General features: G+C 45.2%; 2 protein-coding genes across 4 annotated transcripts; both read left to right on the forward strand.

Moving 5' to 3' along the window:
- The first annotated feature begins 3,399 nt into the window (after nt 1–3,399).
- Nucleotides 3,400–7,614, forward strand: LOC139392075 (zona pellucida sperm-binding protein 3-like). Of its 2 annotated transcripts, XM_071139767.1 has the most exons (11): nt 3,400–3,855; nt 3,934–4,049; nt 4,139–4,242; nt 4,992–5,169; nt 5,334–5,451; nt 5,596–5,681; nt 5,796–5,992; nt 6,141–6,317; nt 6,876–7,010; nt 7,085–7,213; nt 7,577–7,614. In XM_071139767.1, exons 1-10 carry the CDS (start codon nt 3,433–3,435, stop codon nt 7,207–7,209), a joined length of 1,659 nt encoding a protein of 552 aa, XP_070995868.1. In that variant the 5' UTR covers nt 3,400–3,432; the 3' UTR covers nt 7,210–7,213; nt 7,577–7,614. The 2 variants fall into 2 exon arrangements, with proteins under 2 accessions (XP_070995868.1, XP_070995867.1); XM_071139766.1 differs by lacking the exon at nt 7,577–7,614 and having other exon boundaries at nt 7,085–7,420.
- A 4,787-nt stretch (nt 7,615–12,401) lies between these two features.
- Nucleotides 12,402–16,681, forward strand: LOC139392070 (zona pellucida sperm-binding protein 3-like). Of its 2 annotated transcripts, none has more exons than XM_071139758.1 (11): nt 12,402–12,857; nt 12,936–13,051; nt 13,141–13,244; nt 13,994–14,171; nt 14,336–14,453; nt 14,598–14,683; nt 14,798–14,994; nt 15,143–15,319; nt 15,836–15,970; nt 16,045–16,173; nt 16,537–16,681. In XM_071139758.1, exons 1-10 carry the CDS (start codon nt 12,435–12,437, stop codon nt 16,167–16,169), a joined length of 1,659 nt encoding a protein of 552 aa, XP_070995859.1. In that variant the 5' UTR covers nt 12,402–12,434; the 3' UTR covers nt 16,170–16,173; nt 16,537–16,681. The 2 variants fall into 2 exon arrangements, with proteins under 2 accessions (XP_070995859.1, XP_070995860.1); XM_071139759.1 differs by having other exon boundaries at nt 16,520–16,542.
- Nucleotides 16,682–16,912: the final 231 nt, after the last annotated feature.

The raw sequence follows: 16,912 nt of genomic DNA on the forward strand, positions 1-16,912 counted from the left end.
CTGGAGTGATGTGCAGAAGATGAATGTGCAAGTAGAGCTACTGGGGAGCAAAAAATATATAACAGTATGGGGATGAGGTATTTACAGCTGAGCTATGTTCTGTGATCTGTGGGCTGCTCTGACAGCTGGTGCTTAAAGTTAGTGAGGGAGATATGAGTCTCCAGCTTCAGTGATTTTTGCAATATGTTCCAGTCATTGGCATCAGAACTGGAAGGAAAGGTGACCAAAGGAGGAATTGGCTTTGGGGGTGACCAGTGAAATATACCTGCTGGAGCGCGTGCTACGGGTGGGTGCTGCTTTGTTGTTTTGGAATGCTGACTCTCCAAGCTAAGGTGACAAAGCCTACCATGGATGTTCCCAGTTACTTTGAATGTAAAAAATGATTGTGTTAGAACACTTAAACCCTCAAAGGACAATGAAACAATTGTCTGGCTCGCCACAGCAGTCAACAAGCTAGCTAGGTAGCTTTCTAGCACATTCAATAATTTGTCTAAGCAATACATGTTCTTGTCAACCGACTAACTAGCAAGCAACAAGATATGTAAAATAGCAGTCTAAAAACCACGAGGGATAATAGATCAAATTTGACCGTTAGACACAAGTCGCATGGCCAGGAATCAAATTTGTATCTGATTTCAAACCACCTTGGAAGGTCAGGTCCAGCACCAGACAAAAGCGGTCGCTTAGGGTCCCCGGACACTAGGGGACCCCCGACCCAAAAAGGTTTATACACATATACAGTACAAGCCAAAAGTTCAGACACACCTACTCTGCTAACCATGTGTATGTGACAAATAAAATTTGATTTGATTTGATTCAAGGGTTTTTCTTAATTTTTTACTATTTTCTACATTGTACAATAATAGTGAAGACATCAAACTATGAAATAACACATGGAATCATGTAGTAACCAAAAAGGTGTTGAACAAATCCAATTTATATTTATTCAAAGTAGCCACCCTTTGCCTTGATGACAGCGTTGCACACTCTTGGCATTCTCTCACTTAACTTCATGAGGTAGTCATCTGGAATGCATTTGAATTAACAGCTGTGCCTTTTTCAACTAGGCAAGTCAGTTAAGAACAAAATATTACTTTCAACGACGGCCTAGGAACACTGGGTTGACTGCCTTGTTCAGGGGCAGAACGACAGATTTTTACCTTATCAGCTCGGGGATTCGATCTTGCAACCTTTCGGTTACAAGTCCAACGCTCTAACCACTAGGCTACCTGCTGCCTTGTTGAAACATTGTTCGTGGAATTTCTTTCCTTCTTAATGCCTTTGAGCCAATCAGTTGTGTTTTGACATGGTAGGGGTGGTATACAGAAGATAGCCCAAATTGGTGAAAGACCAAGTCCATATTATGGCAAGAACAGCTCAAATAAGCAAAGAGAAAGGACAGTCCATCACTACTTTAAGACATGAAGGTCAGTCAATCTAGAAGATTTCAAGAACTTTGAACATTTCTTCAAGTGCAGGTCGCAAAAACCATAAAGCGCTATGATGAAACTGGCTCTCATGAGTACCGTCACAGGAAAGGAAGACCCAGAGTTACCTTTGCTGCAGAGGATAAGTTTATGCATGCGCAAACCAGCTGGCTGGTGTGTTTACAGACACTTTCAATCATTCCCTATCCCAGTCTGCTGTCCCCACATGCTTCAAGATGGCCTCCATGGTTCCTGTACCCAGGAAGGCAAAGATAACTGAACTAAATGACTACCGCCCCGTAGCACTCACTTCTGTCATCCTGAAGTGCTTTAACTTAAGAGACTAGTCAAGGATCATATCATTTCCACCTTCAGGCAACCATAGACCCACTTCAGTTTGCATACCGCCCAAACAGGTCCACAGACGATGCAATCGCCATCACACTGCACACTGCCCTATCCCATCTGGACAAGAGGGATACGTATTTAAGAATGCTGTTCATTGACTACAGCTCAGCATTCAACACCATAGTACCCTCCAAGCTCATCGTCAAGCTGGGGGCCCTGGGCCTCAACCCCGCCCTGTGCAATTGAGTACTGGACTTTCCTGACGGGCCTCCCCCAGGTGGTGAACGTAAGAAACAACACCCCTACCTCGCTGACCCTGAACACTGGGGCCCCACACGGGTGCGTGCACAGCCCCCATGTGTACTCCCTGTTCACCCACGACTGTGTGGCCATAGCACGCCTCCAACTCAACCATCAAGTTTGCAGACGACACAACAGTAGTGGGCTTGATTACCAACAACGACGAGACAGCCTACAGGGAGGAGGTGAGGGCACAGAATGTGGTGTCAGGAAAACAACTTCTCACTTCTCACTCAACGTCAACGTCAAGATGATTGTGGACTTCAGGAACCAGCTGAAGGAGCCCCCCCACCCCAACACCTACATTGAAGGGACACCAGTTGAGAAAGTGGAAAGTTCCTCGGCATACACATCAATGACAAACTGAAATGGTCCACCCACACAGACAGTGTGGTGAAGAAGGCGCAACAGCGCCTCTTCAACCTCAGGAGGCTGAAGAAAAGTGGCTTGTCACCCAAAACCCTGACTAACTTTTACAGATCCACATTCGAGAGTATCCTGTCAGGATGTATCACAGCCTGGTACGGCAACTGCTTGCCCTCAACCGCAAGGCTCTCCAGAGGGTGGTGCGGTCTGCACAACGCATCACCGGGGGCAAACTACCTGCCCACCATGACATCTATATCACCCGATGTCACAGGTAGGCAAAAAAAAGATCATCAAAGACAACAGCCACCCGAGCCACTGCCTGTTTACACCGCTACCATCCAGAAGGTGAGGTCAGTACAGGTGCATCGAAGCTGAGACAGAGAGACTGAAGAACAGCTTCTATCTCAAGGCCATCAGACTGCTAAACAGCAGTCACTAACTCAGAGAGGCTGCTGCCTACATGGAGACCCAATCACTGGCCACTTTAACAAATGGATCACTAGTCACTTTAAACGATGCCACTTAATGATGTTTACATATCTTACAATACTCATATCATATTTATGTACTGTATTTTATACCATCTATTGCACCTTGCCTATGCCGCTTGGCCGTTGTTCATCCTTATATTTATATGTACATTTTCTCATTCACCCCTTTTAGATTTGTGTGTATTAGTTGAGGTTGTTGGGGAACTGTTAGATTACTTGTTAGATATTACTGCACTGTCGGAACCAGAAGCACAAGCATTTCGCTACACTCGCATTAACATCTGCTAACCATGTGTATGTGACAAATAAAATGTGATTTGATTTGAACATGCATGCCAATTAAAGATCTTGACTAATCAGATGCAAGGCCAAATTAGGGCGTAATCCAGCCCAGGTGTGCAGCCTGGTTGGTTGTTAAAAGCTACCTCAGTTTTATCAATTGTAGCATAGCAGAGGCACGCTGTCCTCTAACCTACAGAGTCACATTAGTTGGTGGCATGGGACTCATGATGGCAAACACGCTCAGGTTATTGTTCAAGCAACTGGTTTGGTTTTTACTTGTGGAAAACTTCTTAATCTCTCCTGCTTTGTCATATACTTATAGCGCTGACACATGGCAACAACTTCCAAGGCGAACACCGCAATTTGACAATCGTCCACGCTTTAAACAGCCTCCACTCCAACAAACAGTTTCAAGGCCAGTTCGAGTAGAAACTGTCGCTGTGACGTGCCATTCAGACTACATGGAGATAGTCGTGAAGGCTGATCTGTTTAAACTCGGTAATCTAATCGACGTGGATGACCTGCGACTTGGAGTTGAACAGTACCAAGACCAAGAGCCGTGTAGGGCTACAGCTTCAGCAGCCGGAGATGAGTACAGAATATTTGCAGCACTTTCGGACTGTGGAACCAAGTACATGGTAATATATATTTTTTTAAATTCAGTAGTTGACTTCTTGAAACAACCTTCTCTTAAATGCTGCTTTGTGACTCCACAGCTGAACGAAGACTCATTGATCTACGCAAACCTCCTCAGATATACACCCAGAACCACACCAGATGGCGTTATTCGAATGGCTGGTGCTGTAATCCCAATTGAGTGTCATTATGAAAGGTGAGTTTAGGCTATACTGTTGTATGACGGTCATAGGAATCCTGCGCTGACCTATTGGTGTATTTACCGGTCTGTACTTTCTGTTTCAGGAAGTACAGTTTGGACAGCTCTTCTCTCCAGCCGACCTGGATCCCTTTCACCGCCACAGTGTCTGCTGAAGACACCCTGCAGTTCTCATTGAAGTTTATGACAAGTGGGTATATAAATCCTGGGCTGCATTTCGCAGGGTACAATTTTGTTGACCATTCAGATAATAAATCAAAAGGATACAATGGTGCTCTCCCAGAAGCTTGGTAAAACCCGTGAATTGAATGTTCAGATATCAAATGTAAGGGCTATATAAATACATAAGCCCTTCTTACATCAGCAAGCAATGTAGGTGTAGAAGCACGGTGGCTAGGAAACTCCCTAGAAAGGCTCTGAGGGGTGGCTAGTCCTCTTCTGGCTGTGCCGGGTGGAGATGTTCAAATGTTCATGCATGGTCAAATAATAATCACAGTTGTTGTCGATGGTGCAACAGGTCAGCACCTCAGGAGTAAATGTCAGTTGGCTTTTCATAGCCGATCATTGAGAGTATCTCTACCGCTCCTGCTGTCTCGAGTTGAAAACAGCCGGTCTGGGACAGGTAGCACGTCCGGTGAACAGGTCAGGGTTCCATAGCCGCAGGCAGATATAAATGTACTATGTAGCACAAATGCCCCTCTGACATGCAAAATACAGAATCACATCAGACAACTGTTATTGGGGACACTTCTATCTGCAACGTTATACAGTTTGCCTCCTAAACATGGCCCTCATTTTAATCCATTATTAGATGCTCACTAGTTGAGCGCCTCTTGACAATATGTTCTGGCCGTGGTAGTTTTAATAGCGACTCGTGTTCGTAACTTTGAAACGCATCGCTTGCAGTACGGTCTTTCTTTACTGCCATTTCCTTTCCAGGTGACTGGCTCTATGAGCGGGGTTCTGGAGTCTACTTCCTGGGTGATCCCATCAACATTGAGGCGTCTGTCAGGGATGCTCACCACACCAGGCTCAGGGTCTTTGTTAGCAGCTGCGTGGCCACACTGGACCCTGACAGCAACTCTGTCCCCAGATATGTCTTCATTGAGAGTGATGGGTAAGCAGGGGGGGGATGACTTAGACTATTATCCGGCTGGCCCGTAGAGAACGATAGAAGATGCCATTTGAGGGCTTCCACCATTTTTATGGTTTCTTTGAGACGTCTTAATTGGTTACTAAGGAAGATGCCCCAATATGTATTTTAATATTATCTCCCTCCAGATGCTTGACGGATTCCCAGCTGCCTGGTTCCCGCTCTGGTTTCATGCGTAGAACCCAGGACAACAAGCTCGGGTTCCACATTGATGCCTTTAGGTTCTACCAGGAGGACAGGGCAGAGGTGAGGGCGGTATTTAATAAAAACAATGTTGTAGAGGCCATTATGGGTACTGTAGTTAAATTATTCTACAGTAACATAATTTACAGACATTATGTAGGCTACTGTGATTCTGCATCTTTGTTTTGCTTATCCTGTTTTTCACAGCTGTACATCACCTGCCACCTTATGGCAGTCCCTGTCATGGACCATGCAGAGCCGAGCAACAAGGCATGCTCCTTCATTGATGGCAGGTGGGATAAGTCACATTTCCTTAGCTACTGGGCTGTGACCTATTCACTGGAATAACCATAGCGTTTTAAAAAAGTGTGCTCTTGGTCCATGAGTAGATCTTTCATACATTTCAGATGGAGGTCTGCTGATGAGAATGATTTGCTATGTGGGCCTTGTCCAAGCCTGAGTAGACAGAAGGGGGTTGATCAAGCTCCAGCACAACGTCCCCTCAGTCCAAGACTAGGTGGTAGCCAACTTGAACCTCGTGTCTACCGCAACAAACCCCCAGCCTCTGGCGACAATTGGAGTATTGGGATGAAGGCCAAGAAAGGTGTATTTGACATCTTAATCCCTCTATTCCATCACCACCTTCTCAAAACACATTGCAGGGGCGGGACCTTCTCCAATATGGAAATTGAGGGAAGACTAATTGAGTGTCTTGACTGCAAATGTATGTGTTTAATGTGTTGTCCTTTTAGTATGGGACCAGGATACTACTTTGGGCCCCATGATTGTCCTCCCAAGTAAACAGAAGAGTACACCTCTATCTCCACGGACGAGTGGAGGTATCGATATACCTGGCTTCCCTGCCTCAACAGGGGACAGGAAGCCCGTATCACCTGGCAGTCTTTGGCGTGGCATGGACTTCAAGAGAGGTAATTTGACTCTGACATGGCATAATCTTATTCCTTATGTAGTGGACTACCTTTGAACAGGTAGTCTTGAGAACCCAACCCTAGGCAACAGCAGTGACTAGGGTCTGGTTTCAATGACTGACTCGTTTGGCAACTTCTCCCAACAAATCACGAGGCAGAACGTCATGATTTGAAACCAAATTTTGCAGGGAATACCTTTGCAGTGGTTTTAGTGAAGGTAGTTGAGGCAAACTAGCCACTTGCATAATGCACTCATTAAAAATAACTGATCTCCATCTTGCTAGCTACTATTTTGTATGTATTCAAGCGGTTAAGGTAGTGACTTAGGCATCTATGCCAAACTCGCATTCAGTACATACAGAAGTGTAAAGCCAGTTTTTAAAATGTGTGGGAGGCAACCAGGATGTCTAGACTATTGCCCAGACCATGATGCACTGGTCAAAAGTAGTGCACTCTATAGGTCATCGGGTGCCACTTCAGACACCTGTCTTTTCCTATCCCTATAGGCTAGCAATTCTGCCAACACTGGCTGTGTTAATCTGTTACATTTAATTCCAGGACCTTATTTCGCCCAATCCCAAAATGAGGTTAGTCCCTTGGGCCCAAGGGTCGGACCCAACAACAAGCACGGTCTCGTTAGCTCTGCAACATATGATGGCTTCATCAGGCAGAAAGAACTAATCGCCCAACGAGGTAATGACAGTACGTTACTGTTTTGAATGTATGATAATTGCATGTAGGCTCTGTGCTAAATCGTCTGTTCTCAGAGCTGGAGGCCACTCCAGACCCTGAGTTGATTCCTGCACCTGAGCCCATTGGAGACCTTGAGGTTACCACAGAGAAAGAGGGTCTGGGTGAAGAGGAGGATCAGTATGAGATTGGAACCTATTGAAAGGGTATGTATGGGATGATGGTACTGCTATTTTAGAGGGAAATAACCTGCACATGGCAAGCAGGTTAGCACTTATTGGGATGGCTCCGCAGAATGTTCACTAGCTGGCACAGCCACAAAGTAATAAAATATGATTTTTAAACATTAACCTCACTGCCAACCCTAATGCCTAACATTACATTAAAAGCATACATTGTTACAATGTAGCCAATTTTGACTTTCCATCTGGCACATCTAGTGGAAATTGCTCGGTATTGTCCTGGAGGCAGAACTGTCTCAATAAATGTCAACCTGCACATGGCAATTGCCAGTATCACTTAAATATCTGCTTTTGATGTGGTTTCATAAAGAAGGGATATGTTCCCAGTCCACTATCCAATTTCTAGAATTGGAAGGCGCTGTTGTTGTGGGTGGCCCATAAGACTTGCTCCAAGCAGCAGCAGACTCCAACTCACTGAGGTTGGTGCCGGTCCTGATGTCCCAGCACACAAGGAGGATGACCCTACAACAAAGTGACATAAGCACCACATCTGCTCCTGGCGACGTCAACCAGGGACGGGACTACCACAACACTGAGACGATGCCTGTTAATCTCTCTGAAAAATAAATGATTTAATGCTACTTCGACTGACTTTCTGTCTTCACCATTATGCACTACATGCTAGAGTAATCTGCAATATTGCCTTCATTTGTTAAAAAAGTGAGGGCCTGTTGCTGCCAACTGACATTTCCTAGCTTGGTCTTTGGTCTATTGGTGTTTGCCAGACATCACATCCTGGATTAATGTGACTCTGTCCCAAGGTTCCTGATTGAGCATGTAAGCTACAGGGCATTCTGAGACATTGGGCTTGCTATGAAGGGTCTGAGGAATGGGTGGACTGCACAGGAGGTTGGTGGCCCCTTAATTGGGAAGACCGGGCTTGTAATTGCAGTGGAATGGTATCAAACCCATGGTTTCCAGTCTTCCCTCAACCTCCACTGGCGGACTGGAACCAGAAATCGGCACTGGCATTTCTAACTGGTCCTTTTCCATAATCCGCCCCTCTTTTGAGAGACTTCGACTATTGTCCAGAAGGATAATTTAGTGCTAAAACCCAAGTGTTTGGGTTTAGTGTGGTGTAGGCCTAGCCTCAAAATCAATGGAAAGTTCCTCCCTGACTACATTGCAGATGCCTGCCAGATCTTAAAATGCCTGGTTATGTATATAACAAATCAGCTAACCACATACAGCACTTGATGACGTGGCACACAACCACTGGTTGCAACGCTTAAGCATCTAGTTGGGCAGGCGCTACGGGATTGCCACAGCACCTGTTCTGATTTCCAAAAGCCAGAGATGAGAAATTATCAGGTGCCAATTCACACAAATTATATGGCTGCTTTTAGACAGGCAGCACAATTCTGCTCTTTCTCCACTAATTGGTTTAGACCAATCGCAACAGATTTTTCAAATCGGATTGGTCAAGAGGCCAATTAGTGAAAAAATGAGCAGAATTGGGCTGCCTGTCTAAACGCAGCCAACGGCCTTAGGGTTCTAGGCCCATATTCCCAAAGCATCTCGGACTATAGAACAGCTTACCAATGGATCGGTTTTGCCTTTTAGATCAGTGCACTAGAGCCTTGTTCACACTGCAAGGCCTAATGCTCACATCTGTCTTTTAAAAAAAGTATGTATTTCACCTTTTTAACCAGGTAGGCTAGTTGACAAGTTCTCATTTACAACTGCGACCTGGCCAAGAAAGCAAAGCAGTGCGACACAAACAGGGTTACACATGGAATAATCAAACACAGTCAACACAAAGTGTATATACAGTGTGCAAATGAGGTAAGGCAATAAATTGGCCATAGTGGCAAAATAATTACAATTTAGCAATTAAACACTGGAGTGATGTGCAGAAGATGAATGTGCAAGTAGAGCTACTGGGGAGCAAAAAATATATAACAGTATGGGGATGAGGTATTTACAGCTGAGCTATGTTCTGTGATCTGTGGGCTGCTCTGACAGCTGGTGCTTAAAGTTAGTGAGGGAGATATGAGTCTCCAGCTTCAGTGATTTTTGCAATATGTTCCAGTCATTGGCATCAGAACTGGAAGGAAAGGTGACCAAAGGAGGAATTGGCTTTGGGGGTGACCAGTGAAATATACCTGCTGGAGCGCGTGCTACGGGTGGGTGCTGCTTTGTTGTTTTGGAATGCTGACTCTCCAAGCTAAGGTGACAAACACCTACCATGGATGTTCCCAGTTACTTTGAATGTTAAAAATTATCGTGTTAGAACACTTAAACCCTCAAAGGACAATGAAACAATTGTCTGGCTCGCCACAGCAGTCAACTAGCTAGCTAGGTAGCTTTCTAGCACATTCAATAATTTGACTGTTAGACATTCAAATTTGACCGTTAGACACAAGTCGCATGGCCAGGAATCTAATTTGTATCTGATTTCAAACCACCTTGGAAGGTCAGGTCCAGCACCAGACAAAAGCGGTCGCTTAGGGTCCCCGGACACTAGGGGGCCCCCGACCCAAAAAGGTTTATACACATATACAGTACAAGCCAAAAGTTCAGACACACCTACTCTGCTAACCATGTGTATGTGACAAATAAAATTTGATTTGATTTGATTCAAGGGTTTTTCTGAATTTTTTACTATTTTCTACATTGTACAATAATAGTGAAGACATCAAACTATGAAATAACATATGGAATCATGTAGTAACCAAAAAGGTGTTAAACAAATCCAATTTATATTTATTCAAAGTAGCCACCCTTTGCCTTGATGACAGCGTTGCACACTCCTGGCATTCTCTCACTTAACTTCATGAGGTAGTCATCTGGAATGCATTTGAATTAACAGCTGCGCCTTTTTCAACTAGGCAAGTCAGTTAAGAACAAAATCTTACTTTCAATGACGGCCTAAGAACACTGGGTTGACTGCCTTGTTCAGGGGCAGAACGACAGATTTTTACCTTATCAGCTCGGGGATTCGATCTTGCAACCTTTCGGTTACAAGTCCAACGCTCTAACCACTAGGCTACTTGCTGCCTTGTTGAAACATTGTTTGTGGAATTTCTTTCCTTCTTAATGCCTTTGAGCCAATCAGTTGTGTTTTGACATGGTAGGGGTGGTATACAGAAGATAGCCCAAATTGGTGAAAGACCAAGTCCATATTATGGCAAGAACAGCTCAAATAAGCAAAGAGAAAGGACAGTCCATCACTACTTTAAGACATGAAGGTCAGTCAATCTAGAAGATTTCAAGAACTTTGAACATTTCTTCAAGTGCAGGTCGCAAAAACCATAAAGCGCTATGATGAAACTGGCTCTCATGAGTACCGTCACAGGAAAGGAAGACCCAGAGTTACCTTTGCTGCAGAGGATAAGTTTATGCATGCGCAAACCAGCTGGCTGGTGTGTTTACAGACACTTTCAATCATTCCCTATCCCAGTCTGCTGTCCCCACATGCTTCAAGATGGCCTCCATGGTTCCTGTACCCAGGAAGGCAAAGATAACTGAACTAAATGACTACCGCCCCGTAGCACTCACTTCTGTCATCCTGAAGTGCTTTAACTTAAGAGACTAGTCAAGGATCATATCATTTCCACCTTCCGGCAACCATAGACCCACTTCAGTTTGCATACCGCCCAAACAGGTCCACAGACGATGCAATCGCCATCACACTGCACACTGCCCTATCCCATCTGGACAAGAGGGATACGAATTTAAGAATGCTGTTCATTGACTACAGCTCAGCATTCAACACCATAGTACCCTCCAAGCTCATCGTCAAGCTGGGGGCCCTGGGCCTCAACCCCGCCCTGTGCAATTGAGTACTGGACTTTCCTCCAGGTGGTGAACGTAAGAAACAACACCCCTACCTCGCTGACCCTGAACACTGGGGCCCCACACGGGTGCGTGCACAGCCCCCATGTGTACTCCCTGTTCACCCACGACTGTGTGGCCATAGCACGCCTCCAACTCAACCATCAAGTTTGCAGACGACACAACAGTAGTGGGCTTGATTACCAACAACGACGAGACAGCCTACAGGGAGGAGGTGAGGGCACAGAATGTGGTGTCAGGAAAACAACTTCTCACTTCTCACTCAACGTCAACGTCAAGATGATTGTGGACTTCAGGAACCAGCTGAAGGAGCCCCCCCACCCCAACACCTACATTGAAGGGACACCAGTTGAGAAAGTGGAAAGTTCCTCGGCATACACATCAATGACAAACTGAAATGGTCCACCCACACAGACAGTGTGGTGAAGAAGGCGCAACAGCGCCTCTTCAACCTCAGGAGGCTGAAGAAAAGTGGCTTGTCACCCAAAACCCTGACTAACTTTTACAGATCCACATTCGAGAGTATCCTGTCAGGATGTATCACAGCCTGGTACGGCAACTGCTTGCCCTCAACCGCAAGGCTCTCCAGAGGGTGGTGCGGTCTGCACAACGCATCACCGGGGGCAAACTACCTGCCCACCATGACATCTATATCACCCGATGTCACAGGTAGGCAAAAAAAAGATCATCAAAGACAACAGCCACCCGAGCCACTGCCTGTTTACACCGCTACCATCCAGAAGGTGAGGTCAGTACAGGTGCATCGAAGCTGAGACAGAGAGACTGAAGAACAGCTTCTATCTCAAGGCCATCAGACTGCTAAACAGCAGTCACTAACTCAGAGAGGCTGCTGCCTACATGGAGACCCAATCACTGGCCACTTTAACAAATGGATCACTAGTCACTTTAAACGATGCCACTTAATGATGTTTACATATCTTACAATACTCATATCATATTTATGTACTGTATTTTATACCATCTATTGCACCTTGCCTATGCCGCTTGGCCGTTGTTCATCCTTATATTTATATGTACATTTTCTCATTCACCCCTTTTAGATTTGTGTGTATTAGTTGAGGTTGTTGGGGAACTGTTAGATTACTTGTTAGATATTACTGCACTGTCGGAACCAGAAGCACAAGCATTTCGCTACACTCGCATTAACATCTGCTAACCATGTGTATGTGACAAATAAAATGTGATTTGATTTGAACATGCATGCCAATTAAATATCTTGACTAATCAGATGCAAGGCCAAATTAGGGCGTAATCCAGCCCAGGTGTGCAGCCTGGTTGGTTGTTAAAAGCTACCTCAGTTTTTATCAATTGTAGCATAGCAGAGGCACGCTGTCCTCTAACCTACAGAGTCACATTAGTTGGTGGCATGGGACTCATGATGGCAAACACGCTCAGGTTATTGTTCAAGCAACTGGTTTGGTTTTTACTTGTGGAAAACTTCTTAATCTCTCCTGCTTTGTCATATACTTATAGCGCTGACACATGGCAACAACTTCCAAGGCGAACACCGCAATTTGACAATCGTCCACGCTTTAAACAGCCTCCACTCCAACAAACAGTTTCAAGGCCAGTTCGAGTAGAAACTGTCGCTGTGACGTGCCATTCAGACTACATGGAGATAGTCGTGAAGGCTGATCTGTTTAAACTCGGTAATCTAATCGACGTGGATGACCTGCGACTTGGAGTTGAACAGTACCAAGACCAAGAGCCGTGTAGGGCTACAGCTTCAGCAGCCGGAGATGAGTACAGAATATTTGCAGCACTTTCGGACTGTGGAACCAAGTACATGGTAATATATATTTTTTTAAATTCAGTAGTTGACTTCTTGAAACAACCTTCTCTTAAATGCTGCTTTGTGACTCCACAGCTGAACGAAGACTCATTGATCTACGCAAACCTCCTCAGATATACACCCAGAACCACACCAGATGGCGTTATTCGAATGGCTGGTGCTGTAATCCCAATTGAGTGTCATTATGAAAGGTGAGTTTAGGCTATACTGTTGTATGACGGTCATAGGAATCCTGCGCTGACCTATTGGTGTATTTACCGGTCTGTACTTTCTGTTTCAGGAAGTACAGTTTGGACAGCTCTTCTCTCCAGCCGACCTGGATCCCTTTCACCGCCACAGTGTCTGCTGAAGACACCCTGCAGTTCTCATTGAAGTTTATGACAAGTGGGTATATAAATCCTGGGCTGCATTTCGCAGGGTACAATTTTGTTGACCATTCAGATAATAAATCAAAAGGATACAATGGTGCTCTCCCAGAAGCTTGGTAAAACCCGTGAATTGAATGTTCAGATATCAAATGTAAGGGCTATATAAATACATAAGCCCTTCTTACATCAGCAAGCAATGTAGGTGTAGAAGCACGGTGGCTAGGAAACTCCCTAGAAAGGCTCTGAGGGGTGGCTAGTCCTCTTCTGGCTGTGCCGGGTGGAGATGTTCAAATGTTCATGCATGGTCAAATAATAATCACAGTTGTTGTCGATGGTGCAACAGGTCAGCACCTCAGGAGTAAATGTCAGTTGGCTTTTCATAGCCGATCATTGAGAGTATCTCTACCGCTCCTGCTGTCTCGAGTTGAAAACAGCCGGTCTGGGACAGGTAGCACGTCCGGTGAACAGGTCAGGGTTCCATAGCCGCAGGCAGATATAAATGTACTATGTAGCACAAATGCCCCTCTGACATGCAAAATACAGAATCACATCAGACAACTGTTATTGGGGACACTTCTATCTGCAACGTTATACAGTTTGCCTCCTAAACATGGCCCTCATTTTAATCCATTATTAGATGCTCACTAGTTGAGCGCCTCTTGACAATATGTTCTGGCCGTGGTAGTTTTAATAGCGACTCGTGTTCGTAACTTTGAAACGCATCGCTTGCAGTACGGTCTTTCTTTACTGCCATTTCCTTTCCAGGTGACTGGCTCTATGAGCGGGGTTCTGGAGTCTACTTCCTGGGTGATCCCATCAACATTGAGGCGTCTGTCAGGGATGCTCACCACACCAGGCTCAGGGTCTTTGTTAGCAGCTGCGTGGCCACACTGGACCCTGACAGCAACTCTGTCCCCAGATATGTCTTCATTGAGAGTGATGGGTAAGCAGGGGGGGGATGACTTAGACTATTATCCGGCTGGCCCGTAGAGAACGATAGAAGATGCCATTTGAGGGCTTCCACCATTTTTATGGTTTCTTTGAGACGTCTTAATTGGTTACTAAGGAAGATGCCCCAATATGTATTTTAATATTATCTCCCTCCAGATGCTTGACGGATTCCCAGCTGCCTGGTTCCCGCTCTGGTTTCATGCGTAGAACCCAGGACAACAAGCTCGGGTTCCACATTGATGCCTTTAGGTTCTACCAGGAGGACAGGGCAGAGGTGAGGGCGGTATTTAATAAAAACAATGTTGTAGAGGCCATTATGGGTACTGTAGTTAAATTATTCTACAGTAACATAATTTACAGACATTATGTAGGCTACTGTGATTCTGCATCTTTGTTTTGCTTATCCTGTTTTTCACAGCTGTACATCACCTGCCACCTTATGGCAGTCCCTGTCATGGACCATGCAGAGCCGAGCAACAAGGCATGCTCCTTCATTGATGGCAGGTGGGATAAGTCACATTTCCTTAGCTACTGGGCTGTGACCTATTCACTGGAATAACCATAGCGTTTTAAAAAAGTGTGCTCTTGGTCCATGAGTAGATCTTTCATACATTTCAGATGGAGGTCTGCTGATGAGAATGATTTGCTATGTGGGCCTTGTCCAAGCCTGAGTAGACAGAAGGGGGTTGATCAAGCTCCAGCACAACGTCCCCTCAGTCCAAGACTAGGTGGTAGCCAACTTGAACCTCGTGTCTACCGCAACAAACCCCCAGCCTCTGGCGACAATTGGAGTATTGGGATGAAGGCCAAGAAAGGTGTATTTGACATCTTAATCCCTCTATTCCATCACCACCTTCTCAAAACACATTGCAGGGGCGGGACCTTCTCCAATATGGAAATTGAGGGAAGACTAATTGAGTGTCTTGACTGCAAATGTATGTGTTTAATGTGTTGTCCTTTTAGTATGGGACCAGGATACTACTTTGGGCCCCATGATTGTCCTCCCAAGTAAACAGAAGAGTACACCTCTATCTCCACGGACGAGTGGAGGTATCGATATACCTGGCTTCCCTGCCTCAACAGGGGACAGGAAGCCCGTATCACCTGGCAGTCTTTGGCGTGGCATGGACTTCAAGAGAGGTAATTTGACTCTGACATGGCATAATCTTATTCCTTATGTAGTGGACTACCTTTGAACAGGTAGTCTTGAGAACCCAACCCTAGGCAACAGCAGTGACTAGGGTCTGGTTTCAATGACTGACTCGTTTGGCAACTTCTCCCAACAAATCACGAGGCAGAACGTCATGATTTGAAACCAAATTTTGCAGGGAATACCTTTGCAGTGGTTTTAGTGAAGGTAGTTGAGGCAAACTAGCCACTTGCATAATGCACTCATTAAAAATAACTGATCTCCATCTTGCTAGCTACTATTTTGTATGTATTCAAGCGGTTAAGGTAGTGACTTAGGCATCTATGCCAAACTCGCATTCAGTACATACAGAAGTGTAAAGCCAGTTTTTAAAATGTGTGGGAGGCAACCAGGATGTCTAGACTATTGCCCAGACCATGATGCACCAGACACCTGTCTTTTCCTATCCCTATAGGCTAGCAATTCTGCCAACACTGGCTGTGTTAATCTGTTACATTTAATTCCAGGACCTTATTTCGCCCAATCCCAAAATGAGGTTAGTCCCTTGGGCCCAAGGGTCGGACCCAACAACAAGCACGGTCTCGTTAGCTCTGCAACATATGATGGCTTCATCAGGCAGAAAGAACTAATCGCCCAACGAGGTAATGACAGTACGTTACTGTTTTGAATGTATGATAATTGCATGTAGGCTCTGTGCTAAATCGTCTGTTCTCAGAGCTGGAGGCCACTCCAGACCCTGAGTTGATTCCTGCACCTGAGCCCATTGGAGACCTTGAGGTTACCACAGAGAAAGAGGGTCTGGGTGAAGAGGAGGATCAGTATGAGATTGGAACCTATTGAAAGGGTATGTATGGGATGATGGTACTGCTATTTTAGAGGGAAATAACCTGCACATGGCAAGCAGGTTAGCACTTATTGGGATGGCTCCGCAGAATGTTCACTAGCTGGCACAGCCACAAAGTAATAAAATATGATTTTTAAACATTAACCTCACTGCCAACCCTAATGCCTAACATTACATTAAAAGCATACATTGTTACAATGTAGCCAATTTTGACTTTCCATCTGGCACATCTAGTGGAAATTGCTCGGTATTGTCCTGGAGGCAGAACTGTCTCAATAAATGTCAACCTGCACATGGCAATTGCCAGTATCACTTAAATATCTGCTTTTGATGTGGTTTCATAAAGAAGGGATATGTTCCCAGTCCACTATCCAATTTCTAGAATTGGAAGGCGCTGTTGTTGTGGGTGGCCCATAATAGACTTGCTCCAAGCAGCAGCAGACTCCAACTCACTGAGGTTGGTGCCGGTCCTGATGTCCCAGCACACAAGGAGGATGACCCTACAACAAAGTGACATAAGCACCACATCTGCTCCTGGCGACGTCAACCAGGGACGGGACTACCACAACACTGAGACAATGCCTGTTAATCTCTCTGAAAAAATAAATGATTTAATGCTACTTCGACTGACTTTCTGTCTTCACCATTATGCACTACATGCTAGAGTAATCTGCAATATTGCCTTCATTTGTTAAAAAAGTGAGGGCCTGTTGCTGCCAACTGACATTTCCTAGCTTAG

The sequence above is a fragment of the Oncorhynchus clarkii genome, chromosome 32 (assembly GCF_045791955.1).
Source record: "Oncorhynchus clarkii lewisi isolate Uvic-CL-2024 chromosome 32, UVic_Ocla_1.0, whole genome shotgun sequence".
Classification (NCBI taxonomy): Eukaryota; Metazoa; Chordata; class Actinopteri; order Salmoniformes; family Salmonidae; genus Oncorhynchus; species Oncorhynchus clarkii.

Coding starts and splice junctions, on each gene's coding strand:
- LOC139392075 (XM_071139767.1), top strand. CDS start 3,433: ATGGGACTCATGATGGCAAACACGCTCAGGTTATTGTTCAAGCAACTG. Junction 5,452..5,595: donor ACCAGGAGGACAGGGCAGAG/GTGAGGGCGGTA, acceptor TGTTTTTCACAG/CTGTACATCACCTGCCACCT. Junction 5,993..6,140: donor TGGGATGAAGGCCAAGAAAG/GTGTATTTGACA, acceptor TTGTCCTTTTAG/TATGGGACCAGGATACTACT.
- LOC139392070 (XM_071139758.1), top strand. CDS start 12,435: ATGGGACTCATGATGGCAAACACGCTCAGGTTATTGTTCAAGCAACTG. Junction 14,454..14,597: donor ACCAGGAGGACAGGGCAGAG/GTGAGGGCGGTA, acceptor TGTTTTTCACAG/CTGTACATCACCTGCCACCT. Junction 15,320..15,835: donor TGGCATGGACTTCAAGAGAG/GTAATTTGACTC, acceptor ATTTAATTCCAG/GACCTTATTTCGCCCAATCC.